The following is a 27646-nucleotide window of genomic DNA, read 5'->3' as shown; positions in this document are numbered from 1 at the left end:
ATCAATTATTTACTTGACTCAACCTAATTTAATTAATTGAATTCTTATTCATGTTTCTATTTACAAGAAGATGTATTCATTCAACTACCACCGAGTCAGAACGCATTCAATCAACTACCAAGTCGGCTCAACTATTCAACTAATTACAAAAATAAAAAATAAACCTTCATTTGATTAAATTTACTTAGAGATCTCAAGTTTGTAATGCAAATATTTTCACTATAATTTTAATAACCGAGAGTCAAATAGGTACAAGGATACAAATCAAACAATTTACTATTCTTTTGGCTCAATTACTGAACATTTTAACAAATCCATTATAAACTTGCAAAATTAATGAACATGTCAAAAATAAAAATCTCAAAGAGCTAAGTAAAACTAGCCATCTAATCTCTAAATTTTCTCAACTACCTTGTCGAATGTTCAAGGTTGAGAGACATGATATTGACCCAAATTACCTGCCTTAGTTACTGAAAGTCGAATGCTCTCGGAAATCTTCCAACTGTTAGAACTCTGTGAACATATGGGAACGCCAAACTTCAGCGAAATAGCTTGTGCAAGAACTATTTTGACTGATAAAAATTTAATAATTTTTTTTTAAAAAAAAATAAAGGAATTAAAAGAAAGCAAGTGTACCAAAGACGTTTTCCCTGGGCATTTAAATCGAACCATAATAAAGGGGGAAAAAAGGGCAAAAAAATAAATTTAAACAACAGGAAGAAGTATAGTTACAAGCACAAAAGTATGAGTCTGAAACAAACAAAAGGGATAAACATATATTTTCAGTCTCCAGGTTGCTTCTTACGTGGCCAGTTGAACTATGACTGCTCCATGAATGCTTCACCTGCATTTGGTGCTAAAACCATCGAACGGGCATTGGCATAAAGATACGGATTTGATCCATGAATCTGGGAAAACAATTTGTTTCATAAAGTTAGGGATAATTTACTAAACCACGCATTAAGTTTTTCAAATACTCAAACTCCGCACCTTATTTTTTACATTACCAAATCTCATGGTATTTCCCAAAATATTCTTTCCCTCTGTCATCCGCCTTCCTGCACCCTCTGTCCAACCAGTGGACAGGCCTCGCGGCAAAATCGTGGTCGAGCTGCCCCTGAAATCGTGGCCAGGTGACCGCTCGACCAGCTCAGTCACGATTTCACTGTCACCTCGACCGCCTGTTTGAGCAATCACCGGTCAAACAGAAAGCCGAGGAAGGTAGACAACTGCGGGGAGAGAAAAGGTACTTTGGAAAACTGGTGACATGATTTGGTAATTGTTGTATAGTTGGATCTTATTTTCTTAGAATGACAAAAGCCAATCAGGGTGACAATTTGTTAGTAATTATGACTGCTATATATAAATTATCTTATGATTGTGGGTTAAGGGTAACACTAGAAGAAGTATGTGACATATATCAGCCACTTTACAAATGCAAGAGACCTGGGGTATCTAGCAAATGATGCAGGATAGAGTGGGCAATCAAAGAGAAGAAATATTTAGGGTCGGTTTATTCCAACAAATGAAAAAATAAAGGATGAAAAATAAAATAAGACGCAAATGACTTGTAACTACAACTGCCTCATCAACTAATGCAAACGGCTTGGTTTGTCCGGCTCGCTGAACCCATCCAACCAAACTTGCTCGTAGGTACCATCCAACCTAATCAATTCAACTAATTTATTTGTACCACCCAACTTGCACAGCTCGTTCGGACCTCCTAACCCACTTAGTGCTTTTGTCCCATCCATCTTGCTCAGCCCAAACATGTTGGATGGTAACAGATTCGGTATTTGGGTTGGAGTTTGCTACTTGAGTGTAGCACTAGTGAGGCCAACTAGCATTTCAGAGTGGTGAGTATTATTTCGTAAAGTTACAGGTAGACACTATTTTATAAGTAAATATTTTGATGCAGATGAGAGATTTAGTTTTCTCCCAATTTAAGTGAAACCAAAATGAACTGTAGATTTCTCGTCTATTTTATTTTTCATCCTTTATATGTCTTTCTTGGTAAACAGTAGCAATTATGGAAGGTTCAAAAATTTATCCCCTCTACAATCCATCCTCCCAGTTCCCATCAAAGTAAACAAGCCCTTAAGGATGAAGTGGCAATGTAATTAACATTCTAAAGCACATCCCACAAAAAGAAAAAAGAAAAAAAATGTGCATCTTCCAGAACATTTTTGATGGAATTATCGCATTTCGTGCTTCTATTTGTGTGTCCTATTGTTTATTTGTTTTCATGGTACCTCGATGAAATCCAGAAACGAGATGCTAACAAGTCTGACTGCCATTTCGATATTTCGCTTGTTATATAACAATACCTACGCTAAACTATCCTAAGAATGTGGCATTTTTGATCGTTCAACCATCTCTATCTTGTGACTGTTAAAACCTATCACTTGTGCAGTAAGTAATAAAATATGCTAATTAACTGGAGTTGTGTACGTGGATGATATACCACTGTTGAGCTCTATGTGATGACGTAAGGGTTTAGTTTATCATTAAACCCGGTGAACAACATTTTGTGGAACCTCCATAAGAAGTAAACAGAATCGCAATTTAATCTTCTTATTGCAGAGCAAAGACGTTCAGCACAGAAGTTTCACTCAGCATCTTGGACAGGCACTAAACTAGATAATATTTTAACTTCTAATCAAATCAAATTTAACCATCTGTTACTGAAAAAAATGAAATTTCTTTCTGCAATTAATACTTTGAATGTTAGAGCTAAAGAAACTATTTGACATACATGTCATATTTCTGATGTCGTTAGAGCAGATTGCAGCACTTCTTCTAAATATTTCTCTGCAGCAGCATATTGTCGTTTCTTATCCTCAATGGCTAATGCAGCAAGAGCTTTATCCTGAATAACTGGGTTTATTAGCTTTAACCAAACAAGTAACAGCTGAGTTTCAAACATGATACATACAGGTGGTAAATCTTGGTAACTTCTCAAGGTATCCAAAATGGGTTTCGTTTTCTTCTCTAAATCTTTCTTATGCTCAGCCATTTCCATCAAAACACCATGGTTGATATCTGAAGTATATCCAACCCGGTTTAGTATTGCCTGCTCACAACATAAACTGAAATATGAATTTCAAGTATAAATTTCATCTATACACACAAGTAAAGATCAGCACTCAAATAATTTTCTTTGCACATATCAGAAAGTCAGAAAGTGTCTACAAGAAGTGCAACATGATTTATTTTTCATACATCTGTATGTCATAATTAAGTGCCAAGTCATTCAATATGAAACTGGAAAGTAAGTAATATGATAGGCTTCCATTATCTCCCATCTAAAGACTACCAAATTTTCATTAAAAAAATCTGGATTAGCTGACTCAATTGATAATGAAAATAGATCGTGGTTTATTATATTGACATTTTTCACATCCAGAAACCAAAATTACATATGAAAAAAAGACAACGTTATGTAATCATTCACAACATGGCTCAATAAGTATGATTTTGATCTTGTTCTATGAGAATAAATTGTTTCAGCAAAATATAACCAATCCAAGTGACCTACGAGTAAAACTCTATCACTAATAAATAAACAAATAAAAGAGACAGAAGAAAGGGCAGATACCAAATATAAAAGGAAAGATTCCTCCAGTCAGCTATTATATCTCTAGTTGCAGCAACAACTGTAACTTTAAGACCATATCAAAACAAGTGGCCATGGAAAGAAAGTTGAGAAAAGAGGAAATTTACCCCCAACAGCAAAGATATAGCACATAAAAGAAGTAAATGAGTTTAAGGATGCTGCAGGTCTTCTGAGGCAACTCAAACCACAACATACTATGTTTGTGATCAGTTTCAACCTATTCTCACTTAGCAAAAGTTACCTACTAAGAGACAAAGACCATTGAGCTCCTAATCATGTCCTTATCCATGTGTTAGGCTCAGAGTACATGTCTGTAGCATAATGAGGATTGTCAAAGTACTACATACACACATAAAAAGAATACTGCTAACACATTGGATCAATTCCTGTATCTCGTAAGCATATCGTGAATGATTAGTACTAATCTCTGCCAGTGGATCAATTCATATATAGCTAATAGCCATTATGCATAATCATGCATCATTAGTATGGTTGAAACATGAATAATGTTTTATCCATGTGCTCCTGAGTATCTTATGCTCTTTATACTTGGAGAGGAAGAACAGAGAATATAAGTGATTTAAGTTGAGGAAATGAGGAAAAAGTTCCTGTGAACTCTTGTAGGTAGTGTTGGAACAAAGCATGACGAAGGAAGTCAAGAGGAAAACAAAAAAGGAAAAGAAAAAAAAAATCTGCTTGATTGCGGAGTGAATCCCCAGTGTGTTTTACTGTATCCAAATAAGATGAGTATTTCCTTTTGTTTCTCCCTTTATCTTTCTTGTTTCCTTTCCACAGGAACAAAACCCAAGAAACACAGAAAATCTCCCAGCATGATCCAGTGGATACAAAATGAAATAGACAAATGTCACCAGTAAAAAAATTAGCAGTAAAAGCACCAGTAAAGGTAAGAACTTGGATTTTCAACTCCAGCTAATTTATTTTCTTAATGCCAGATTTTGTGGGGCTTGGGAAATAATCTTGTTTATCTAATATGTATCAAAATTTTAAAAATTCAGCCTGCTAGAAAGAAACTGAGACGGAAACACCTAATATCACAGTGACCTTGCACTCAGTATGCCAATATGTAAGTTCTTAAAGGAATCTGACAACATAATATTGATTAATACCTTGTAGTTATTGAGTTGAAGCATATATTGACGCTCCTTTGAATCCAAAATGGCTAAATTTGTCTGCCATTGTAGCATCTGAGCTTCATGCATTCCTACTTCATTTTCAAACTTAGCAAGTGTTCTGCAAATTAATTGGATAAAGAGATTACATTTGATTCAATAGTTTTTTATCTACATAAACAAGATGTAATTATTCAAGGGAAACTAAGTATATATGTTTTTATTGTAATTGACAAATTGAAGAGGCAACATTATGAACCAAAAAAGGATAACAGATAAGAATAAAACAACATACAGTTAACTAACTCAAAAGATTCCCAATTCCGAAATTCCATGTTGGACAGCAAATTTAGTACATGATGTAGAGTACAGAAATTTATTGAACTTACACTGAAAAAAATAATCATATATGCTATGTTTCTAGTCACACTGACATAATCATTCTTGGTCGATCTACTTTATATTGGAAAAACTCAATTACTAAAAGTGAATTGGATTTGCTTCACTATGGAGTTAAAAAGTTTAATTGAGAATACAAGTAGGCAACATGGTTATCTATATATATATATATATATATATATATATATATATAATTCCGTGATATCTTTAATGAACCTTTGTTTAGAATGATAAATATTTTAGCATTAGAATTTCAAGAGTTAAAAATCCAGGATATACAAATCTCATCCACTCCCTCTTTGCAATATTACTTTCCATATCTACTTATTATATTTACTGAAAGGAGTATACTAACGGAACTTTGTGAAGTGGTTGGGAAAAAATATAATTCCTTTCCTCTAAACGAAGAAAAAAAAATTGCTTAAATTCTTGAGAATTCTTTTCTCTTGGAGAATGAGAATTCTATTCTTGTGAGAATTGGTTCCAAATAAGCTGTAAAAGAACACGGTTAATTCAACTGAAAAACGTATTAATATCTTAAACTCAAGAAACACAAAATGAAGAAAAGAAAAAAAAAAATCTTACTTCTTAAGATCATTGAGCTTTGCAATGGCTTTCCTAGTGTACTCAAGAAGAACCTTGGACTCCTTCTGCACCTTTGCTCTCCTCTCCTCCACATCCGCTTTCCTCAAAGAGAGGTCGCCCATAGCCACAAGGAAACTACACCGATTTCCATCTTATTTAGTGTATAAAGCTGAAGAACACAAAAACCCATAAAGGCGTTCATTTTGACGTGAAAAAGAGCATAACTGAACCCTAACCGCACCTACTCATCTCCGTGTCCCGGATGTTTAGCAGGTTAGCGACACCAGCGACGATTTGAGCAGATCCAATAGCTCCAGGAGAGAGCTGCTCCCGCGAGAGGCCTACGCGTTCGAGGATCTCGCGGATCCGGACAGCCTCAGCGCGGTACTCGGAGGCCTTGAGGCGGAGATCGTCCGCCACGATGGATGCGGCGCGGGACCGCACCTGGGAGAGAGAGGCCATGGAGTGTAGGTGAGCGACGACGCGAGGCGTGAACTCGAAGGCCGGAACGTTTCTCCCCGCTGCCTCGAACTGGCAAAGCAACCACGCCTTCACCTCGGCCATTCGGGAGGCGTCGTTGGCCATAGAACTCTTTGAAGTCGGATCGGAGGTGGGAGAAGCGTCGAGAGCTGCCGTCAAGTCCCCCATGGTATCCATTACGCCGGCGTAGGTTCGTCGGTCGGCGGCCGTCGAAACCTAGAAAGAGAAACAGGTGGTGGAGTTAGAGACAATCGTCGGGAAGTGGGCTGTGTCCCGGTTCAAATGGAACGGCTTCCCCCTGCTGTCCTTGAATTCAACCGGTTGGGTTTGTTTTATTTTGGATTTTCAGTCCGGTTTGGATAAATTTCGTTTTGCCCCCTAAAGGTTATTTATTCTCTTTTCTAAATGTTCATAATTCACAAAGTTTAAGGGGGGTGTATTAAAACTAGACTTTTAATGACTCTTCTAAAATTTAAAAGTCTAGAGGTATTGAAATTAGACTTTTATAAACTCTTTACAAATTTAGTGGTATTCAAATTAGATTTTCAAAGAGTTATAAAAAATCATGCGTTATTCAAACTTGACTTTTAAAGACTCCATAAAAATTTAAAGGTATCCAAAATTGTAATAGATTTCCAAGGATTCTTAGAAAATTCTTTAGTATATATTTAAATGCCTTAGGTATTACCATAAAAAGTAAAAAATTGTCTTCCATTTTACCTAGAGATTTTGACAGATTTTAATCGCACTAAACTCTCTCAAGACGTCTCGGGTTGTCTCCTCTCACGATAAAAAAAACCTCCTCTCACGACCAAAAAATTCTCCTTCAAAGGTATGATTGTTATTGTTTCGATTGTTCGTCTACAATTTTTCCCTTATTTCATAACGATTGGTACTGTTTCAATTGTTCGTGTATATATCTACAATTTTTCCTATCTCGATTGGTACCATAAACCTATATATTTGTCTACCGTCTCTAACACAATCTCTAACGATTAGTATATACTTTTTTCAACTCTATGGGTCAACGTAAGTAAATATTGAATTATTATACGAATAGTGGAGCAAAATTTTTTATTTGATTTCATTTTTTAATGGGTGTTTGATTTTATTTTTTCTTTTACAAAGCACAATTTGTATATGCAATACAAAGCACAATTTTTAATAACGATTTGTAGAATTTATTATATAGTATATTCACAATTTGTATACGATTTGTATACACAATTTGTATGAATAGTATACAATTATATGAATAGTAGGTCAACGTAAACACAAATTGATATACGATTCGTATACACATCAAATTGATAACGATTGTATGAATAGTGGGTCACAATTGTATGAATATTAAATCAAATTGATACTATATTCGTACATTATTCGTAAATTATATGAATAGATATCAATTTGTGTATACAATTTGTTTAAATGTTCTGCTCCACTATACACAATTTGTATACGATATACTTTTTTCAACTCTATGGGTCAACATAAGTAAATATTGAATTATTATACGAATAGTGGAGCAAAATTTTTTGTTTGATTTTATTTTTTAATGGGTGTTTGATTTTATTTTTTCTTTTACAAAGCACAATTTGTAATAGTAGAATTTATTATATCTCTAACGATTACTATTATATGAATAGTGGAGCAGAATTTTTTATTTGATTTCATTTTTTAGTGAGTGTTTGATTTTATTTTTATTTTATGGAGCACAATTTGTGTATAGAAAATTAATCGTAGAAACTTCGTGTAAAATATTTTTCTTTTGTGGTTCATAGGTGGTTATTTTTGCATCATTCTAACTCAAAATCGACTTTGAAATGTTGCTGATTTTGGATTTATATAATTTGGGAAAAATGGAGCAGCTGCTCTATGTTCTGTAATTTCCAATATTCATTTTAGCAAAGAACAAAGGATCAAAGAAAATATCAATTATTTATCAATTTTTATACATGATGGCTTGCTTTTATAAACATGTGCAAATATGTAACCGAGAATGTATGAACTTTGAGGTATTAGGGAGAGCATATAAATAACATAGTATTTTATTTTCATTGAAGGAGTCAATGAAAATCTCATATAGTTTAATAGTGAAATTAATAAATTAAGAAGCATTTGATCGTTGAAATTTTCTTTTTCTGTTTAATTGGTTGCATAAGCCAAACTTTTATTATAAAACAGCAAAGAATATTGTTATATATGTGCTCATCCACCATTTTTCTATCTTATGCATGCTAAAGAAGTACTATCAATGGGAGATTCACAAGCAAAATATAATATATGGACTGCGAAGGAGAGCAATGAATTATTAAGACTTATGGTTGATGCTGCAATGCGAGGATGGCGTGATAGGAATGGTGTGTTGAACAAAAGAACAGTGGAAATAAAAATACTTCCCACTCTTAATGCAAAACTTGGGTGTGAAAAGACTTTTGCACAGTATCAAAGCTGTTTGAAGTGGTTCAAACAACGATATAACAACTACTGTAAGCTTATGCGTCATAGTTCTGGGTTTGGATGAGATTCTATGACAAAGAAATTCACAGCTAGTGATGAAGTATGGGAGGATTATTTTAAGGTTAGAATAATAAATTGTATATTTACAAACTGTATATTTACAATTAGAATTTGAATTACACTTATGATTTTTGTTCTTTGGCAGTCTCACCCTAAACATGAACATTATCAGACTGATACTTTTGAGGATTATGAAGACTTAAGACTTGTAGTTGGGAATGGAACTGCTACAGGAAAATACGCAATTGGACTTGGAGATGACATTGATGCGAGAACCTTTGAAACAGAAGAAAATGGGGGTACTAACTTATTAGATGATTACGTGTTTGATCACAACAGTGGTGAATTCATACAAAGCAATAGGCAAGAATCTTCATATCAGCCTCTATTTTCTGAGGACCTTGCTTCACCATTACCATCTCAACCTATGAGTTCTGAGGTTCCACAAGCAACTAGAAAACGAGATAGGAGCGAATTTGAAGCAAAATCAAGCACTTCAAAAAATATAGACCCAGATGTTTTAAATAGGCTCTCTTACACCATTGAGAAAGCATCTTCTAAGATTGAATTAGTTGGCGTTGCAGATGATAACTGTTGGGATGCTATAAAACAAGTCCCAAACTTGGATAATCGTACTCGTTACAAGGCGCTTGACTGGCTCAATACTAGAGCAAAGAAGGTGGCTTTCTTGAAAATGACAATTGAAGAGCGTTTGGAGTGAATAGATTTTAAAATGAGTGAATGAGTAGTTTTTGGGGGCATAAATTAGTAATTAATGTTAGAATTTTTATTTATAGTATTTTGAATTGGTTTCTAATTATTGAACTAGTAGCGAATTATTAGCTCTTGAATGTTTTATAGTTCTACAAGTTTTGGATTATTTATTGAACACATCTTTATTTTGGTTATGCATGGTATGTTTTTTTTATGATTTCGTAGATGTTCTTTCATTTTAATTGCTGGGTAATGTCAGGCATTTAAATGGCAAATATCAATATGCATGAAGTAGATGAACAAATGGAAGAAGAAGAATTGCAAGAAGAGTTGCATGAAACCATCGAGTCTTTGTTGATGGAAATTTCCAAGACCCTCTATGTGCTATATCAATATATAGCAAACATACAAGACAAATATGTTCATCGTCCCTTAAATAGACAACCAATAAGTACAAGTGGATATAATTATATTCATAGAATATTAAAAGAGAATCCAATAAACTTTCGAGAAATTTATAGAATGTACCCAGACATATTTTTAAAATTATGCAAGATCCTTAGAGAAAGAACCTCCTTACAAGATACAAGACACATCTGCGTCAAAGAAATGCTTGCCATGTTTTTACTTGTTGTTGGTCATAATACTCGGTATTGCTTGATTTGTAAACCATTTGGCCGATCACATTACAATACTAGCCAAAACTTCAACAAGGTGTTGAAAGCATTGAAGAGCATTGCAGTAGATATGATGGTCAAACCTGGATCTGCAGTGCCAGAAAAAATAAGAGAGAGCACAAGATTTTACCCTTCCTTTAAAGTAAGTATGAAATTCTTTTATTATTATTATTATTATTAGTGATGACGATGATGGTTATGTTATTGTTGTTGTAGGATTGCATTGGAGCTATTGATGGCACTCACATTCCAGCTATGGTGTCTGGGCAAGATATTAACAGTTATCGTAACCGTCATGGAGAAATTTCTCAAAATGTTTTAGCAGCTTGTAACTTTGATTTAGAATTTATATATGTACTCAGTGGGTGGGAGGGGTCTACCCATGATTCACTTGTGTTGATAGATGCTTTATCAAGAAATAATGGGCTTAAAGTGCCCGGAGGTATTTTTTTGTTCTATATGCTTCTTAACTATTTATATTTTTATAATTTTAAAGAATATATATGTTACTCATTGGTTATTTGATACTACATATATATGATTTGACAAGTAAATATTTTTTAGTGGATGGCGGGTATCCAAATCGACGTCAATTCTTGGCTCCTTTTCGAGGTGTACGTTATCATCTTCAAGAATTCACTGGTCAGGGTCGTCACCCTGAAAATGCAAAAGAGTTGTTCAATCTTCGTCATGCTTCTTTGAGGAACGCTATTGAGAGGATATTTGGTATATTTAAATCGCGGTTCAAAATATTCAAAACAGCTCCGCCATTTCCATATACAACACAAGCAGAGCTTATATTGGCTTGTGCCGGATTGCACAATTTTCTTCGCAGGGAGTGTCATTCTGATGAATTTTCAATCGAACTAGATAATGAAGTCCCATCATCTTCATCAGAACAAGTTTATGAAGATGACAACTTTGATCAATTATTTTCTCAAGAACAACAACGAGCAAATGCTAACTCATGGAGAGAGAGTATAGTCAATCAAATGTGGAGTGATATTGATCATGTTGTCAATAACAATTAAGTTTTTTCCATACAAGACTATCTTGGTATGTATTATTAAAAACTATTGATTAATGAATTATATACGTTGAATTGACTTGAAGAAGTTAAATTTGATTTGAATAAATTGAATAGTGATTTATTCATCATTTTTCTTAAAGTTAATTTGATTTTAAGCTAAGAAGAATTCACTTATACAAATAAATAATGAAAAGTTGAAGATGTTATCGTTCATTTACTAGTTAAAAGAAATCAATAAAAAAAATGATATAATTATACAAGTTACAAAATTTATGAAAATCCAGAACTCTATGAAAAATATTACGAATGTCTATAAAAATCTTGCAAAAAAAATCAATAAGAGTCTATGAAATTTTGTTTATAAAAGTCTGTGGAATTCTATTAAAGTCAATAGAAATCTATCAACTCTATAAAAATCTATTATTTTAAAAACTCATTAAAAGTCATTAGAAGTCTAGAATGAATACACACCCCTAAATGTTTGTTAGAATAAATTCTAATAAATCAAGGAGATTTAAATATAGGATAGTGATAAAATTTAGGCAGAATCAAAAATGACAATCCTTGGCAATGATAAAAATCTAGACAAGTGAACTATAAATAAGTGATGAAGTCTCAAAAGCATGAATCTTCTTGACACCAGAAGTCTTATATAATTGAGGTTAACAAAAATAAATAAGCAAATGAGGGAGTCCCAGAGATATTAAATCTCGACACAACATAAATTCAACATTTGTAAGCCACATTGTGATAGGATGATAAATCACGGTACCAAACAACCACATGACAGAGGGGGTACTTCATCACGGCCGCCGGAATTCAATTCCGGATAGCCCATGGGGGCTCAGATGTGCTACAATGGAAGAGCCGAATAGAGGTTACTGAACAATCAATTGCAGTCAATTAATCAACGATTTTCGGACTCATGCAAAAATTATAAAAACTGATTTCGTGAAGGGTTTTGTAACAGTATTCTTGAAGAATTTTTGGATGAGTGTTATTACATTCAAAGATCTTCCTTGAGCAACCTAAAACGATCAAGAGACAAAAAAAAAAATAATAATAATAAAATAAAAAGAAGTAAAATTTCAATTATTGTAAAGTTTATTTACTTTTTTGAGTGAACGCCAAGCTTCTCGTCTAGTTGAGAAGATAAAACACTACAATTTATCATGACATAATACCTCACAAACAATGCCACAATGCAGGAAGAAGCAGAACCAGATAAGCCTCTATGATCAAGACAAACAAAATTTTCTTTGATAAACTCTTACTTTGTTAGCCAAAATGCAAACAAATGGAGTTGATTCCACAAATCCATGACAAGCCAGCCATCAGAAACCAAGCAGTGCAGCATTTGTCTCGCACTTGCATTCGATTGTGATTAAAATAAGATGATATATTGAAGTTAGCAAACTTGTTGATCAACTAACCTAAGCTAAAAGAGGCTCTAAAGTACTATTATCATGCTCAACTTCTCTAAGATCAGGAAGGTTGGAGTTTGTGGAGAACTTCCAGAGTCTTTTCTTTTCTGCTTGTTTGAGACAAGGCTGTAAAATGAACCCAACAAGCATTGCTAACACGCTCACAATCATTACTTTGAATGTTGAAAGCGCTAGCACCACACATATCAATACAGTGGGAGGAATGATCATCAAAATGCAGCCAGCAGTTCCTAGAGGGATTTTATATGGCCGAGGGGCATTCGGGTGGCTCAACCTCAATTTTATAAAGGCCGTAAACTCCAAAATCATTCCAAAACAATAGAGGAAGTTCTCAGCGGCTACTATCTCTTGAAAAGTCATCCAGGACAACAAAAGCACACCAGATGCAGAAAACAGTATCCCCACCAAAGGAGTTCCATAGCAGGATCTCTTGCCAAAGAACTCCGGTAGCATTCCCCTTTCTGCCATTCCGAGAAGCTGGTAAGAATCACTGCTCATTTCGGCAACAAACATGCCCATGTTGGATAGAGCTGATGCCCCTTGCACCCACCATTGTAACCAGACCCCAGCAAGGATTTTGGCCACATCAGAGAAATAGCCATCTGTCCATAATTCCCTATCGAGGGGGATGGCTCCAGTCCCTGCTAAGAGGGGATACAAGTAGCTAACCACAACCAAAACCAGTGCATAAAAGAGAGCCTTGGGCAGCGTTCTAGTAGGGTTATCTACCTCTCCCGCCAAAGTACTGATTGAATCCCAATAATTAAGATTCCAAAAAAGTGTGTTCAAGCACAAATTCCAGTCTACATTGTGCAAATTAACCGCTAACCATCTTGAAGGCCTGAGCTTTGGAATTGCCACCAGCCCCATTAAAATGAAAGGAGCAACTGAAAAGACCCCAAGAAAAACAGCCATCCATCCAACAATGGTCAATCCTCTATAGTTCAGATAAGTTAGCGCAATTGTTAGGATTAACACTGTCAATGTTCTTGGAAGCCCACTTCCCAATGCTGGCACTCCAGACTTCAAATAATCTAAAAAGAGGACTGGATATAAGGCATTGTCTATGACACCACTAAGCCATTTCATCCAACCTTGCTGGAAACCCCAAAAAGGACCCAAAGCTGAGGAGACCCACACTACATAACCACCATTTTCCGGGAACATGGTACCCATCTCAGCAGTGATCAGTGCTTCAGGAATGCTCCATATGAAGGGAAAAACCAGAAAGCCAAGTATAGTTAGAAGTGGACCAGCAGCCCGAACACTATCTTCTATCCCAAAGGGGCCACCAGATACCTCATAGAAAATAAGAAACACAAGAGGGATGAGTGGAACTTTCTGAATACTGTCTAGTCTCGGAGCTCCATCATTGATTAGATTATTTTCTCCATGGTGAAGTTCCCCCATTTGAAGAGAAATAGATGATGAGCTCCCCAAGATACCTCAATCTCTGAAGGGACACTAGAAGAGATGAACAGAATATTAGATCATTGCAAATTCCTTATAATGTAAAATAAGAGTTTCTCCATTTCAGGCTAGAGTAGTTGGAAAAATAAAGTATGGAATTGATTCTGTAACAACAAAATATCATCTAGCAAATGGAGAATCATTAAAAGGGCATAATAATCTAGCATAAAAGATATTCTTAGGTCATTAAAGTCAAGTTGAGAAGAAAGGATTAATTCCCAAGCAAGCAGGGAGACAAGTTCCATGAGCGGTTCATTCACTTCTATGAACACGTTCACTATCTCCAAAAACAACCAAAAACACCTTGAAAGAAAATTCAGTTGAAGAACTATGGAGCTATCCAATCTGAAATGGTGGGAAAGAATCAAAAGATATTCACAATCTCTTAGGGCTTGTTTATTGAAGGATCAATTATCATGGGTGGATGGACAAATATGTGGATCTTACCACTTGTTTACTCCAACTGATGGAGAAATAGAAGAATGGAAAAATGAAGAGATGAATGACTTGTGCATCTAGTCTTCTCAATTCATCTAGAAAGCTTGTTGGCCTAGACTATCGATCCAACTAAGCATTCTCATCCAGACAGTAAAACGTGACTAAGTCGTCTAATCCATCCAACCAGCACAGCTTGTGTGGTCCGCCCAAATGGCTCATTCAAACCATCCAGCTTGCCCAATGTGACTCACATGTTTGAATCACCTAGCTCGCTAACCATCTCACCCGGCCTGCCCGATTTGATCAACTGAATGGTTCGTGCAGGCTATCCAACCCTTTCGGCCTAACAAGTGCGCCCAACCCAAATGGCACCATCAACACGCCCAACCTCGACAAGCAAGGCGCTCAAAAGTCACGAATTCAACATTGGGCATTATGATGAGGTTCTGGGCTTGTGAGAGTGACGCTAGCATGACTAACTAGTGTTTACAAGTGAATACTATTTAGTAAGGAGTTATAAGTGGGTATTGTTTTACAAGGAGTTATGGGTGGGATATATTTTAGTAAGGAGGGATTTAGTTTCCTCCTGATTTCGGTAGAACCAAAATAGTGATTTATAGGGATCCCTTATCCATCAGGTTTTCCATCCTTTCTAAATTTCTGGATAAATAGTAGTAAGGATGGAAAGTTTTAAAGCGCATCCTTTTTATAATCCATTTTTTCATTCAACTAAACAAACTCTTAATCCCACGTCATATATTGTATAAACCTTTGTTTTTCCATTCATAAGCACTCGTCTTATTCAAGCCCTTGAGGCTTTCAAGGTCATGATTTTGTAACTTTTCATGGGTTTTAAAATATCTACAATAGAAAAGGTGCATATGTGATGTTCTTTGCAGATTAATAAGATATGCATGGGTAGAAGAGACCACCTATGGTGGTGATTGATTGAATCTTTCACCACATTGGATTTTCATCGCAAACACTGAAAAATCAAAGTGCGAAGGAGAATAAAGCTATCAATTTTCAAGAATCTAGGAGCCGCGCGCTAATTAGGAGCGGATTGCAAAAGGCCGATCAATGAAAGAGGAAAAAGGAATTGCAAAATAACAAGCTCGTGAATAAGATGTGTGAAATCGAACTTACCACGCAACGGGGCGACCTCCGCCGAATTGAATCAGATCTCCGCTCGCTCGATTTCACAATCACTCATCGCATCGAGTTGCAGGAGAAGGAGAAGAGGCGTGCAAGACGAAGGACCTAAAACGACAGATTCGGCATAATGACAAATGAGCCGCGTCGGCCCCATAGGCGGTAGGTCAGGTGGCGATCGCTTTAGTGCGGGAGGGGCTCCAGCAATCTTCACCCGATCTCCGCTGTTCAAAATCGGGCGAAAAGGACGGAGTTCGAGAGACGCGGAAGAAGGCACGTGGCTGGAGAGATGCAGCGGCAGCGCACCGCTGTTTCTCTAGATTACACGTATAATCATTTTGGTGCCCGCTAGGGATCGCCGGCGAAGGGGTGAACGAGGGCGGCGATAATGTTGGGCAGAGGAAGAGAAGGCTGGACGGGTGGCGACGACGACGGAGAGGGTTACAGGAACAGAAAGAACAATGCCACGTGCCAATGTTTAATAATCTCCCACCAGAGTGCCGTTAATGATAAGGGTTAATCATGATAACACATACCCGACAATGTAATTAGATGATTAAGATCCGTAGATCTGTGAATTTAGATGGGTAGAATTGAAGTTTTATTTAATCTCGGTAATTTATTCTTTACTAATTTTACTATTTTCTTATTATTACTATAAACATATTTATTTATTTTATAAATCTCTAATTTTACGCAAGGTAAGATTTTGATTTAAATTTCTAAGAATTTAATTAATTAAACATTATTGTATATATAATTAAAAGCACTTTACGGTCCAAAAATATTAATCTCATTATTATAATAAAGAAGCGGCGATATCATTTAAAAAACATAAATGATAAATCGAGTAATATCGTATACGACACGATATCCACGATACCTCATGAAAGTCATCCGGATAAATAGAAAACATATGGTTAAAAATCCAATATCCTATGATGGTATATCTCAATTAAAGATTTTTTTTTATATAAATGTGTTATAACTAAGGATTAGATTGTGATTATGCTATATTTTTGGACATTCACGAGTCACGCTTCTCAATTTATCCTGATAATTAAAAGAAAAATTAATTATAATTATATTATATTTTTAGGCATTCACTAGTAACCCTCCTCAATTTATCCTGATAATAAGTAGAAAAAATTTAAATTGAAAGAGCTAAGTTGGAATAATAATAATAATAATAATAATAATAATAATAATAATAATAATAATAATAATAATGCTGAATCTGATAATAAATTATTAAGGAGGCGGAATGGATTTGAGACTTGAAATGGTTAAATTTTGATGGGCTATGTAAAAAAATTTATATAGATAATTAATTCAAAAGATAATTTTTTTAATTATATTTAATAATACATTCAAAATAATTTAAAATAAAATAATTATGAGAAATGCAATGGAACATTCCTAACTAAATTCGCCACATCATAAATTTATTCAAGCAATAAGATTAATCCAACTCCATTTAATTTGTATTTGATCACTTATAGTGTACTAGGCCTGACCTCACGGGTCAAATTGTACGAGAATAACTCCATCAATTTTAGATGGCACCCAATCTAAAACACGACAACTAAAAATCGTAAAAATAGCATTTTTAATTAAAAAATGATTAATTATGACGTCACATGTAACACTCGATTCAATCCGTGATTATCAATGCTACATGTTTATGGTTAGAATTGGGAAGCACAAATGTCACAATGAACAACTAGTCTTGGAGTGACCGACTAGTGTTTGAGTGACCGATTAGTTTTGGAGTGACCGACTAATATTATAAATTTTTTAAACTCTCCATATAATATCTTTGAGATTTAAATTTTTGTTACTTTAGGAGCCTATATCATCTCTTACTTATCGCATTATAGTCCAACTAGTCTTGGAGTGACCGACTCATCTCATGAAAATTTTCCACCTATTATTAGGATAAATCAGAAAGTACTAAGAAAAATTATAAATGTATCATAATTAAAAATTAAATCATGAATATCTAGATGATAATTTAAATATCCTATCAATGACCTAGGGGCAAAGAGATGACTATGAAAATATTAATTACGGGAAGCAATCGTTATTAAAAAATAAAATTACAATTGACCATGAAAATATTATGTGGGATGTCTTTCATGAACACCAAATATCCTGACGGGGGCACCCCAAGAGGAAGTGGGGCCGACATTAGGGCACCTCATAAGGCACCCCATGTTGGGAGTGGGTATGGGCGCCCCTCAATTACCTTTCGAATAGAAGTGAGATTTTCTGAAATGAAAATAAAAAAAATTATTGGGATTTATTTTGACAATATTAAAAATCTTGAGATGTTTTAGAAAAATAGTTAAATATTTATTTTTTTAAAAAAAACTTTGGGGAATTAATAACTAGCCAATTTACGTATTCGTATCAGGAAATTCTGGCCGTGCGATGGAGATCGAAGCGCCCGTAGGCGTTCTCCAAACCCTCTCATTGTTTTATTTTCTCAATATTTCATTATTTTTCTCCGTCTATAAATTTCCTCTCGCTCGGGATCTCGATTTCGATTTCGATTTCAGTTTCCCTCCGCCAAAGGCTGGTTCGTTCAAGCATCAGCCCTCGGTGGCGAGTGGAGGAAAAGAAACGCATCGGCATCGAAGCTCACACTCTCAGGTATCGGATCTTGTTCTCCTCCGCCTCTATCCACTGTCAGCAGAATCTGATGCGACTCAATATTTCATTAATTTTCTCCTTCTATATATTTTCCTCCTCCCTCTCGCTCGAGGTCTCGATTTCGATTTCCCTTCGGCAAGTCTGGTCTCGTTCAACTTTCAGCTCTCGGTGTGAGTAAATGAGAAGAAACGCGTCGGAATCGAAGATTTCTCTCTCACGTATCGGATCTCGTTCTCTTCCGCCTCTTCCCACTGTCGCCTAATTTGATGCGATTCCCTTTTTAGTGTCCGGTTTCGATTCCTTTTGAAATATATGTTCAACGCTCTTCTTTATATTGTTTCTGGCTAATTGAAGTTTTATGATATTGGATGTTCTTGCGCCGCTGTGGGTCTGGTGATTTGATAACCGGTGAATCTTCAAAATCATTTTTTTAATTTACAATGCGTTTTTTTTTTTTTTTTTGTAGTTTTTGGCTACAAGATGTGGGTTTTTAATCTGTGATATCACTGTAGACGGTGGAATTGATCGTGTTGGTTCACTGATTTATTTATTTATAGTTATCCTTTAAAGGATTTCATTGGATTTCTAATATCACAGTCGCTGTCTATGAATTTGATGCTGAGAATCTCATGAGATCATTGTTTCCTTTGATTTCCTTGTATGCCATTTGTACTGCTTTGGGATCCTGTAAATTCTGTAGTAATCCTTGGCAGAAAAAATCATTTCTAAAGACTTCAGTTGTGTTCATGCTGAAAGAGGCTTAATTATTTTGCCTTTGCAGACTTTGCGATTCAAAACATTGCATTAATGGAGACAACCATGAATTCAAGCACGGTAAATAAATTTCTGGTGCACCAAATTATGAATAGATGGAATGCTCATTACTATAGCTTCACTTATTTTCCACTGGATTTGATTTTCTTGTTGTAATTGAAATTATATGCCCTCAACGTTTTATTTATATATGCATATTATATTTTTGGGTGTAATATACTATAATTGGCATGTGATATCAATTGGATATTACTTGGATTTTTTTATTAAATTGTACCTGTGATTAAAAGATCTATAATGGTTTAATCGTAACTATCCAAGTCGTTCTAGGTTATAAAATAATATGATCTATACTTGTACCACTATAAGATAGAATGATTTACTCCATGATTAAGGCTGTGATTACTTTAATCACTTATTTGAATTTATAATTAGGTATCCATCAAATCGGAATAATATCCATCAACAAATTGTAAATAATATTTAAATTTTAACTTTTATACTGATAAAATTCCTTTACAAATTGTGATGTTATCCTTCCAACAATACTATATTCCATATGGTTCGTTGTCAAAATAAATTTACCCATATAATTTATTTAATCATAATTTCCATAACTTAATTCGATTCTAAAAATTTTGAAATATTGATTTATATATTAATCATATAAATATAAAAATAATTTAAATACCATCAACTAGGTTTATTGGAGTCCAATCATTAATGAAACTGTCTCTTTAATTGAGAATGTTGAATTTCTTGTTGAGTTTATATAATTTATTTACCATATAGACGACTCAATAAATCTGTATATAGCTTTTAATTTAGCATCAATAATTAATAAATTAAAGTCGTGCATATTTAATTAAATATATATAAATCTCTCATGTCTAAGGATAAAAAAGAATTTGTGAAAGAATATATTTGACAATAACACTTATATTTTTATATTCTTTAATTGATCTTATTCAGTGTATGTACTACTTATATTACAGCCACTTGTTTGTTTAAGGTCTCTACCTCAATGATGGAGTAAATCATTCTATCTTATAATGATGCAACAAGTGCAGGCCATATTATTCTATAACATAGAATGACTGGACGACGACGACGACGACGACAACAACAACCAAGTCTTATCTCACTAGGTGGGACCGGAACGACTTGGGCAGATACAATTAAATTATTACTCCCCACTATAGATCTTTTAATCATAAGTATAATTTAATAAAAATATCCAAGTAATATCCAATTGATATCACATACCAATTATAATAAAATACACCCAAAAGTATAATATACACATGACTAATATTAAATAAATTGGGCTTATAATTTCAACATTCTTAACAAGAGCACAAGGATATCTTTCCTGAGATCGTTTGTGCCTTTTTTTAATAAGATGGCATTTTTTTCAGTTGCAGGGACTAATCTTGATACACAATTTAATAGTTTTTTTTTTGTCTATCTTATCTTAGAGAAGATTAACTCTGGTAAAGTAGTGTCATAGAGATTTGATTCTCCTCAGATACAGGATGGCAATGGAGCGTTTCCAGGTGACAAAAAGATCACTGTGGTTTTTGTGTTAGGTAAGACCTCATTGCTATTTTGCCTATATGGTTTATACAAATTCTAAAAAATACACCAATAAAATGAATAAGATACAGTATCAGGATGACATGGTCACATGATCCTTTCTAGTGCTTACTTATAACCCTTTGTTTTTATGTTATGTCATGAAATTTATAAATTGTAGTTTTATGCTGAATAATTTGCAAAATCCAATGGCGAAATTCTAATATCATCTTCCTCTTTTTATGGTGTCTTTCTTACTTCATTGTTTAGCTTTTCTGTAACAGGTGGGCCTGGCAGTGGAAAGGGGACACAATGTTCGAAAATTGTGGAAAATTTTGGGTTCACTCATCTTAGTGCTGGTGATCTTCTGCGTGCAGAAATCAAGTCTGGCTCAGAGAATGGGTATGAGACAATATCTTTCTTGTTAGTGTTCTAATTTGATATATTATCTTGTAGACCAGATCATTTAAATAGGATTAGGTTAACATAGAGTGGTCTGGCTTCTTAGTTCAGACATCATGGCCTTTACAATTACAATTAGCTAGCAAACATTTTTCCAGTAATATCTGGTTAGATTCCTTAAAAAAATGTACCAGGAGAACTATTGAAGTCATTTCAACCTGATCGATCCTGAATATGAAGTAGGAACGTGCTGTAGAAATACAACTTGGGGTTATGAGTGGCCGATTTATATTAGGCAGATTTTCCAGAAGGCTTCATTCTCTTTGCTTTCAGAATTGCCAAATCACATCAATCCATAATGCTGTTGGTTCTGTAAGCGCTTGTTCCAAATTATTTTGCCACTGTAAACTTATTTTTTTAATAGAAAAAATAATGCTAGAGGATTTGTGAGAATGAGAGATAGGTAACTGTTTGTTGAGTTGAAATGGGCCATCAATTTGTTTTAGCCAAAAAGTACCTTGATGTTCCAAAACGTGTCATTTTGGATATAAAACGATAGCCTTTTAAGAGTGTCAAGTTGAGTGTTTAGGTGTTTTCAAGTTGAAATGAATCATCAAGGTGTTTTGGCAAAAACACCCTAATGGACCAAAACAGAATTTTAGCTAGAAAATCATAACATATTTAGTCTCAGGTGGAATATTTAAGCGTTTATAAGTTGAAAAGGGATTGCAATAACCATTTTCAACTCAAAAACACTTCAATGCTCCACTTAAGACTCACAATAAACTTTTCTTTTTTGTTTGTGCACGCCTATGTGTCAACACGATTTGTTTTAAGTTATCAAAGTGTTTTGATCAAAGGAATTTACAAATATCTATATTCTACTTGAGGCTCCTAGAAAGCCTTTGCTATGATTTTCTAGCTAAGAGCTTGGAGTCTCATTTTAACTCAACAATGATCTCTATGTGTCAAGTAAAATTACATTTTAGACCATCATAGTAATTACCATTTTCAATTGCAAAATATTACTCTTTTTTTACTTGGAATTATTAATATTTGAATACTCAACTTAAGACCTCCTAGAAAGCCTGTAGTATGACTTTCGTACAAAAATGATCTATTTTAGATCATCAAGGTGTTTTGACTAAAACAACTCACCACCCAGTTAAACTCAAAAACAAAAACTTGGTTTGAGACTTCTAGGAAGATCAGTATGATTTCTTGGCCTAAATAAAACTTTTAGGGCATCAAGGTGTTATGACCCAAAGAACACATCTTCTCACCCCTAATGTACAAAAGGTTTACTTGTGAAAAAAAAAAAAACATAAAGATAAGTGTTGATTTAGAAACTAGAATATCCAAATTGCAATTACATTTAAAAAATAGGGGTTTATAGGATTTTTTATTATTAGGTTAGATTAAAATATGATTAAGAATAATTTTCCTTAGGATCTCTTATTAAAGCTTGACGAGAAGAAGAAAAAGGAGAGAGATTCAGAGAAAATGATAGGTCTGACAATACAGGAACCAACGCCTTAGGAAACAAAGATTGCTATTACATGAATGATTGAATTATATGCAACACTAATCATTAGTTCTTGTACTAATTTTTGGCATTTTAAACATCATTATCTCTTCTTATGAAATTGAACATATTAATTCAAAAGGACTTAAGATGCAGGAGATGGCAATTATGAAAGACAAACTACAGAAAACCTCAAAATAGTGAGACCTCTCTCCAAAGGTGATGAAAATTATTCATCATGGACAAGGAAATGAGGTTTATATTAAGCTCACCTAAGGTTTAGAATTTCGAGCCATGTCGTAGTTTCAATTTATGACTGAAATGATACGGTTGGTTACCATATTATGCCATGCCAATACGGTTTTAATCTTTTTTTAATATTAAACATATATAAAAAAAGGTAGTCCGGTGCACGAAGCTGCCGCTATGCGGGGTCTCGGGGAAGGATCCATTGTACACAACCTTACCCTACTTTTTACAAGAGGTTGTTTCCAGGATTCGAACCCGTGACCTTTTGGTCACATGGCAACAACTTTACCGTGACTTTTTTTTTAAAAATAAAATATATTAATTAAAAAAAATTATTAATATTTGATTGTTATAGTGGCTTATTAGAGAGTTATATGTTGTTGAATGTTGAGTTTAAGTTTTGATATAATATTTGATGCTTATTGAATAAAAGTCCATTCAAGTTAGCCGTAGTCCACCAAGTAGATATGACAAGATTTAATTTGAAATTATTTTGATCAGTTTAAAATTAAACTAAATTTATTTATATAATAATTTAATTCATCAGTAGTTGTATGTTTTATAAGGTTAGAAATTATATTATATATATATTTTAAAATTTTCTAACAATTTTTCTCCTCCATAAAGAGGTTTCTTTTCTCAGTTTCCTTTTAAGGAGTTTTTTCCCTCTTTGTTTACCTTGTGAACGAATGAAAAATGGAAATAGGGGAAAAAGAATAAAGGAAAAGATTAAATATGCTAATCAAATTACGACAATAACCTTATCCTACTATATGGGTCGGCTAATATGCTAATCAAACTAAAGCTCCTAAAATTTAGAGGGAAAGTTAGTACTCAAATTTTCTTGGCCTTTGAAATTCTTCAATGGATTAGCCTTGTTGTCTATAAAATGGGGTGTTATAGTTCCTAGTCCAACTTGTTGTTAACTCTTCTCATCAAAGTCATGCAAGTGTTATTAAGAGGAATATGTTCTTAAGAAATTTCATATTTCATCTGAATCTTTGGTGGATGGTTTATCTCATATGTCTCCTTAATACAATTTTCAGTACCATGATCTCAAACATGATAAAGGAAGGTAAAATTGTCCCTTCTGAAGTTACAGTTGAGCTTTTAAGAAAGGCTATCCTTGAGAGCGGGAACAATAAGTTTGTTATTGATGGATTTCCTCGAAATGAAGAGAACCGTGTTGCTTTTGAGAATGTTGTAAGTTGATACTTTGCCTGTAGCTCCATGATTGTCTCTAGCTTCCTTTATGGTTATTTTTACCTTCAATTTCTCTTTGTTATCACAGACAAAGCTTGAACCAGAATTTATACTTTTCTTTGATTGTCCAGAGGAAGAGATGGAACAACGACTTTTAGGTCGCAACCAGGTTTAATCATTTGATCTCACAATTTTTTTTGTCATCACTGTTAATCTGGTACTAATTTTCTGTGTAATTCAGGGGAGAGATGATGATAACATTGAGACAATAAGGAAGCGTTTCGGAGTTTTTATTGAATCTAGTTTACCTGTGATTGAGTATTATGACCAGAAGGGCAAAGTTCGAAAGGTAACCATGATCTATTCTCTTGGAGAGTTGGTTGAAGTACTTTGTGTACTATTGTGCGTCCTTCAAAATTCCCATTTTTTCCCTCAGCGTTTTGTGCTTTCAGTTCCTTTAGATTGGGATGGTTTATCATCTCTTTCTGCACAATATCCTAGTGTTTCTGTTGACTGATTTTTTTCTCTGACAATATTGATTGATCATCTTTCTGATCATCAGTCACTTTTTGTTAGCTATTCATCAATTTTATCAATCATGCGTATCCTATGTTTTTAGTTATTTAATATTTTTTTTTCCATGATCAATTTGGATAAGCAATACCAAATATCTCTCTCTGAAAATAAGTTCAGAGCTGATGATCTGAAGCATTTGCAGATTGATGCTATGAAACCCATAGATGATGTGTTCGAAGATGTGAAGGCCATTTTTGCCCCATTCCTTGCAAAAGTAAGATTTGAATATGGTTGATCTATATGTTTAAGATTCACCATGTTTTTCATAGATTTGAGAAATACCAAGAGCCTCCGGATATATTCTAAATGTAATTAGCTAATAGCTAAACATAGCGAGTCCTTAGAGCCTCTAAAGCTAGGGAGGTTTAAAACCAAACTGAATTTTTTGGTTCAATTTTGTTGGTTTGGGTTGAAACAATTTCTTAAAAAGTACTACAATAATAATCAAGTCTTATCCCACTAGGTGGGGTTAACTATGTAGATCATTTTATGTCATTGGACTTTATGCCCTAGTATATTATCATCTATACTTAACTAAAAAGTAAATAAAAAAAAAATCAAAAACCAATTAAAAATTAGTTTCCAAATAATAATTTTATTGAGATTAATTATAAAAATCCATGCCAATTATTTGACAAGTAATTTACTCCATGAATGGGATTATTTGACAAGGGTACTAGGGAAGATGAAAATCCATGAATGATCTAGTTTATGTTCCAACAGTTATCAATGCCAATTATTTGGATCGTTTAGCAGATGAACAATTGGGTATTCCTATAGCCTTAGATAAGTAACTCGTACTACAGTTTAGCATATGTTATTGCTTTATATTAACTTGGCATTACATTGTCAGGATGATTCAAGCTGCCCCATTGATGTAACAAACACAAATATACTTTAAAGGTGACCCCCTTTTCCCCTGAATGTTACATTTTATGAAAAGTATATCTGATTTAATTATACCATACATGTGATTTGAGTTTTTTTGCACTCAGACTATCACTTTTGTACATTATTCGCCTAAGCTTTAGTAAAGAACACCTGTTGCAATTTGTCATATTCTTGATGATGGATAAGATGTTTTGTAGTCGAAAAGCCACCCCTGCAATGTAAGTAGGCTGCTGATTAATTAAATGTATTTTTTTTTTCAGATTTTAAATCTCTGGAGAAAAAACACGTTGATAGCATTTTGACATCAAATGATTTTATGTAAATTGGAAGAGTGCATATTGTGAATTTGAGATATTGAGTACTCGTATATTTTCTCAACTGCTGATATGATTACAAATAAAAACTCAAATTTCTCTTTGCTTATGTGCGATTCAACAGCAATGCCAGTTTTTAAATCCGATTGAATAGCCAGATATAAGGAAAAAAAATCTTCATTTTAGCTCACTTCTTTATTATTTGTTCTAAGATGTCTAATTTATTAATTTTTATGTTTAATTTTATTTTCTTAAGAATTTGAATAATATTTACAATTTTATGGAAGTAATTCAATTTATTTTAAAAAAAAATTACAGATGGTAATAAGATATTTGAATGAGTACAAATGATCAATCCTCTAAGGGGCATTAGGATGGGAATAAATGTTGAATATCCGATAGAGTTGAGGATGAAAATAAAAGATATAAAATTAGATCCAAATCAGTTCATTTTATCCCTAGCTAGAAGAGGGTGTCATTAGGAGTTGAAGTAGCTCATGGTGAGTGAAGACATTTGTATACGTGAAGGGTGTGTGATAAATGAGGTACAACAATATGATTCATGGCCATGATGCCTAGATGAATCGAGAGATAACTTGTGCTGCGCAATGCCGTTAGAGCTAGTTAATTATAGAGATATTAGAAATGTCATTCATGGATGTATGTTCTTTGAAAAAAAAAAAAAAATTTCTATCTTTTAATCATTTAATAGTCAATTATAAATTGATTCTATGATTTATCTCTCTTTATATAATCTGAAGATATTATCTATGAGAAATATCTAAGATAAATATAATCATTATTTACTATAATAAAAATGTCATCAGTTAATATAATGAAAAGAATCAACATTCATGAGAAAGTTTAAGAATTTAATTATATTCATTTAATAAATATAAATTAATTAAATAAAAAATTAAATAACTTATTAAATTAAGTAAATAAATTTGAACTCATTAATAGGTAAGAATTGTAAATTATTCATGAATAAAATTTATAAATAATATTTAGAATAATACTCATGAATAAAATATGATGAATCGTGTTCAATAATAAAATTTTTATTAACATGATAAATAAATTTAAAATGAATTAATAAGTTTATATCATTAAGCTTAATAACCAATCAATCAAACAAACTTAATACTATAAAATATTAAAAAAATCAACAAATTTGAACCGAGAGTTTGCTAATATCTAAACAAATCAAACTTAAATTCGTATAAAATAAATCAAGTCACATTTAAATAACCATTTCAACCGTTTAATTTATTTTAGACTACTTAACTCTATTATCTTATTAAACAAATTTGAACATTATAAAATTTTACTCGTTTACAACTCTATCGACATGTTCATGTTGTGACAACCAAGTCTCGTATTCAGCTTGAGCTTGGCTATTTTTTAAAATAAAATATAAAATTTTAAAAATAAAAAATTAAAGCATAAAAATTCAGTATATATATTGTTTTTATTAATTTATTTTAAATTATATATATATATATATATATATATATATTATATATATATATATATATATATTATATATATATATATATATATATATATATATATAGTATTTTTTTTTTGATGAAAGGTAAATATATATCATCAAAATGCACAAACATACAAAAAAAATGATCTTGGAACCTCTTATATCATGTCTGACGAAGTATCAGATCTGAAAGAGGAACCATGATCATGTACATGTGCTCACTCGTATACCATCTATCCATGCAACCTCTGCACATGCTAGATACAACTCGTCCACAGTACAAGATACTGAGCTGAGGTATCATCCAGCACTGCCTGCTATCTCTGTC

General features: G+C 33.5%; 5 protein-coding genes across 18 annotated transcripts; 3 read left to right on the top strand and 2 right to left on the bottom strand.

The window, feature by feature from the left end:
• Positions 1 to 264: 264 nt before the first annotated feature.
• Positions 265 to 6511, bottom strand: LOC121997278 (AUGMIN subunit 1-like). Of its 3 annotated transcripts, XR_006116253.1 has the most exons (7): positions 5972 to 6511; positions 5731 to 5865; positions 4744 to 4867; positions 2936 to 3073; positions 2756 to 2869; positions 991 to 1181; positions 632 to 908 (listed from the first exon to the last, which is right to left on the bottom strand). XR_006116253.1 is itself a non-coding variant. In XM_042551621.1 (6 exons), exons 1-5 carry the CDS (start codon positions 6385 to 6387, stop codon positions 2759 to 2761), a joined length of 924 nt encoding a protein of 307 aa, XP_042407555.1. In that variant the 5' UTR covers positions 6388 to 6511; the 3' UTR covers positions 265 to 513; positions 2756 to 2758. The 3 variants fall into 3 exon arrangements, 2 of the variants coding, with proteins under 2 accessions (XP_042407555.1, XP_042407554.1); XM_042551621.1 differs by lacking the exons at positions 632 to 908; positions 991 to 1181 and adding an exon at positions 265 to 513; XM_042551620.1 differs by lacking the exon at positions 991 to 1181.
• Positions 6512 to 8467: 1956 nt separating this feature from the next.
• LOC121995122 (uncharacterized protein At2g29880-like) lies at positions 8468 to 9454 on the top strand. Its single transcript, XM_042548947.1, has 3 exons — positions 8468 to 8702; positions 8763 to 8794; positions 8879 to 9454. The coding sequence occupies exons 1-3, from the start codon at positions 8468 to 8470 to the stop codon at positions 9452 to 9454; spliced, it is 843 nt and encodes a 280-aa protein (XP_042404881.1).
• Positions 9455 to 10174: 720 nt separating this feature from the next.
• Positions 10175 to 11155, top strand: LOC121995121. The gene is made up of 3 exons (XM_042548946.1): positions 10175 to 10266; positions 10341 to 10566; positions 10995 to 11155. Exons 1-3 carry the CDS (start codon positions 10195 to 10197, stop codon positions 11153 to 11155), a joined length of 459 nt encoding a protein of 152 aa, XP_042404880.1. The 5' UTR covers positions 10175 to 10194.
• A 1091-nt stretch (positions 11156 to 12246) lies between these two features.
• Positions 12247 to 16100, bottom strand: LOC121997277 (probable polyamine transporter At1g31830). 2 transcript variants are annotated; one of them, XM_042551618.1, is made up of 2 exons: positions 15654 to 16100; positions 12247 to 14063 (listed from the first exon to the last, which is right to left on the bottom strand). In XM_042551618.1, the coding sequence occupies exon 2, from the start codon at positions 14007 to 14009 to the stop codon at positions 12588 to 12590; it is 1422 nt and encodes a 473-aa protein (XP_042407552.1). In that variant the 5' UTR covers positions 14010 to 14063; positions 15654 to 16100; the 3' UTR covers positions 12247 to 12587. The 2 variants fall into 2 exon arrangements, with proteins under 2 accessions (XP_042407552.1, XP_042407553.1); XM_042551619.1 differs by having other exon boundaries at positions 12247 to 14052.
• A 2084-nt stretch (positions 16101 to 18184) lies between these two features.
• On the top strand, positions 18185 to 25932 carry LOC121997276 (UMP-CMP kinase 3-like). Of its 11 annotated transcripts, none has more exons than XM_042551613.1 (10): positions 18185 to 18314; positions 19096 to 19148; positions 20623 to 20677; positions 20948 to 21065; positions 23886 to 24042; positions 24131 to 24211; positions 24284 to 24391; positions 24761 to 24832; positions 25472 to 25521; positions 25770 to 25932. In XM_042551613.1, the coding sequence occupies exons 2-9, from the start codon at positions 19122 to 19124 to the stop codon at positions 25517 to 25519; spliced, it is 666 nt and encodes a 221-aa protein (XP_042407547.1). In that variant the 5' UTR covers positions 18185 to 18314; positions 19096 to 19121; the 3' UTR covers positions 25520 to 25521; positions 25770 to 25932. The 11 variants fall into 11 exon arrangements, with proteins under 11 accessions (XP_042407547.1, XP_042407545.1, XP_042407540.1 ...); XM_042551611.1 differs by having other exon boundaries at positions 20617 to 20677; XM_042551606.1 differs by lacking the exon at positions 18185 to 18314 and adding an exon at positions 18426 to 18532 and having other exon boundaries at positions 20617 to 20677.
• The last annotated feature ends 1714 nt before the right edge of the window (positions 25933 to 27646 follow it).

Source organism: Zingiber officinale, chromosome 6A (assembly GCF_018446385.1).
Source record: "Zingiber officinale cultivar Zhangliang chromosome 6A, Zo_v1.1, whole genome shotgun sequence".
Classification (NCBI taxonomy): Eukaryota; Viridiplantae; Streptophyta; class Magnoliopsida; order Zingiberales; family Zingiberaceae; genus Zingiber; species Zingiber officinale.
Note: the sequence above shows the minus strand (reverse complement) of the source record. Positions and strands in the feature narration are given on the sequence as shown.

Coding starts and splice junctions, on each gene's coding strand:
- LOC121997278 (XM_042551621.1), bottom strand. CDS start 6,387: ATGGATACCATGGGGGACTTGACGGCAGCTCTCGACGCTTCTCCCACC. Junction 4,868..5,730: donor AAGCTCAATGATCTTAAGAA/GTAAGATTTTTT, acceptor ATTAATTTGCAG/AACACTTGCTAAGTTTGAAA. Junction 3,074..4,743: donor TTCAACTCAATAACTACAAG/GTATTAATCAAT, acceptor TGTTGTGAGCAG/GCAATACTAAACCGGGTTGG.
- LOC121995122 (XM_042548947.1), top strand. CDS start 8,468: ATGGGAGATTCACAAGCAAAATATAATATATGGACTGCGAAGGAGAGC. Junction 8,703..8,762: donor ACAACGATATAACAACTACT/GTAAGCTTATGC, acceptor AGAAATTCACAG/CTAGTGATGAAGTATGGGAG. Junction 8,795..8,878: donor TATGGGAGGATTATTTTAAG/GTTAGAATAATA, acceptor GTTCTTTGGCAG/TCTCACCCTAAACATGAACA.
- LOC121995121 (XM_042548946.1), top strand. CDS start 10,195: ATGATGGTCAAACCTGGATCTGCAGTGCCAGAAAAAATAAGAGAGAGC. Junction 10,267..10,340: donor GATTTTACCCTTCCTTTAAA/GTAAGTATGAAA, acceptor TTGTTGTTGTAG/GATTGCATTGGAGCTATTGA. Junction 10,567..10,994: donor TGGGCTTAAAGTGCCCGGAG/GTATTTTTTTGT, acceptor CAATCGAACTAG/ATAATGAAGTCCCATCATCT.
- LOC121997277 (XM_042551618.1), bottom strand. CDS start 14,009: ATGGGGGAACTTCACCATGGAGAAAATAATCTAATCAATGATGGAGCT.
- LOC121997276 (XM_042551606.1), top strand. CDS start 18,493: ATGAGAAGAAACGCGTCGGAATCGAAGATTTCTCTCTCAC. Junction 20,678..20,947: donor CACTGTGGTTTTTGTGTTAG/GTAAGACCTCAT, acceptor TTTCTGTAACAG/GTGGGCCTGGCAGTGGAAAG. Junction 24,212..24,283: donor GACTTTTAGGTCGCAACCAG/GTTTAATCATTT, acceptor TGTGTAATTCAG/GGGAGAGATGATGATAACAT.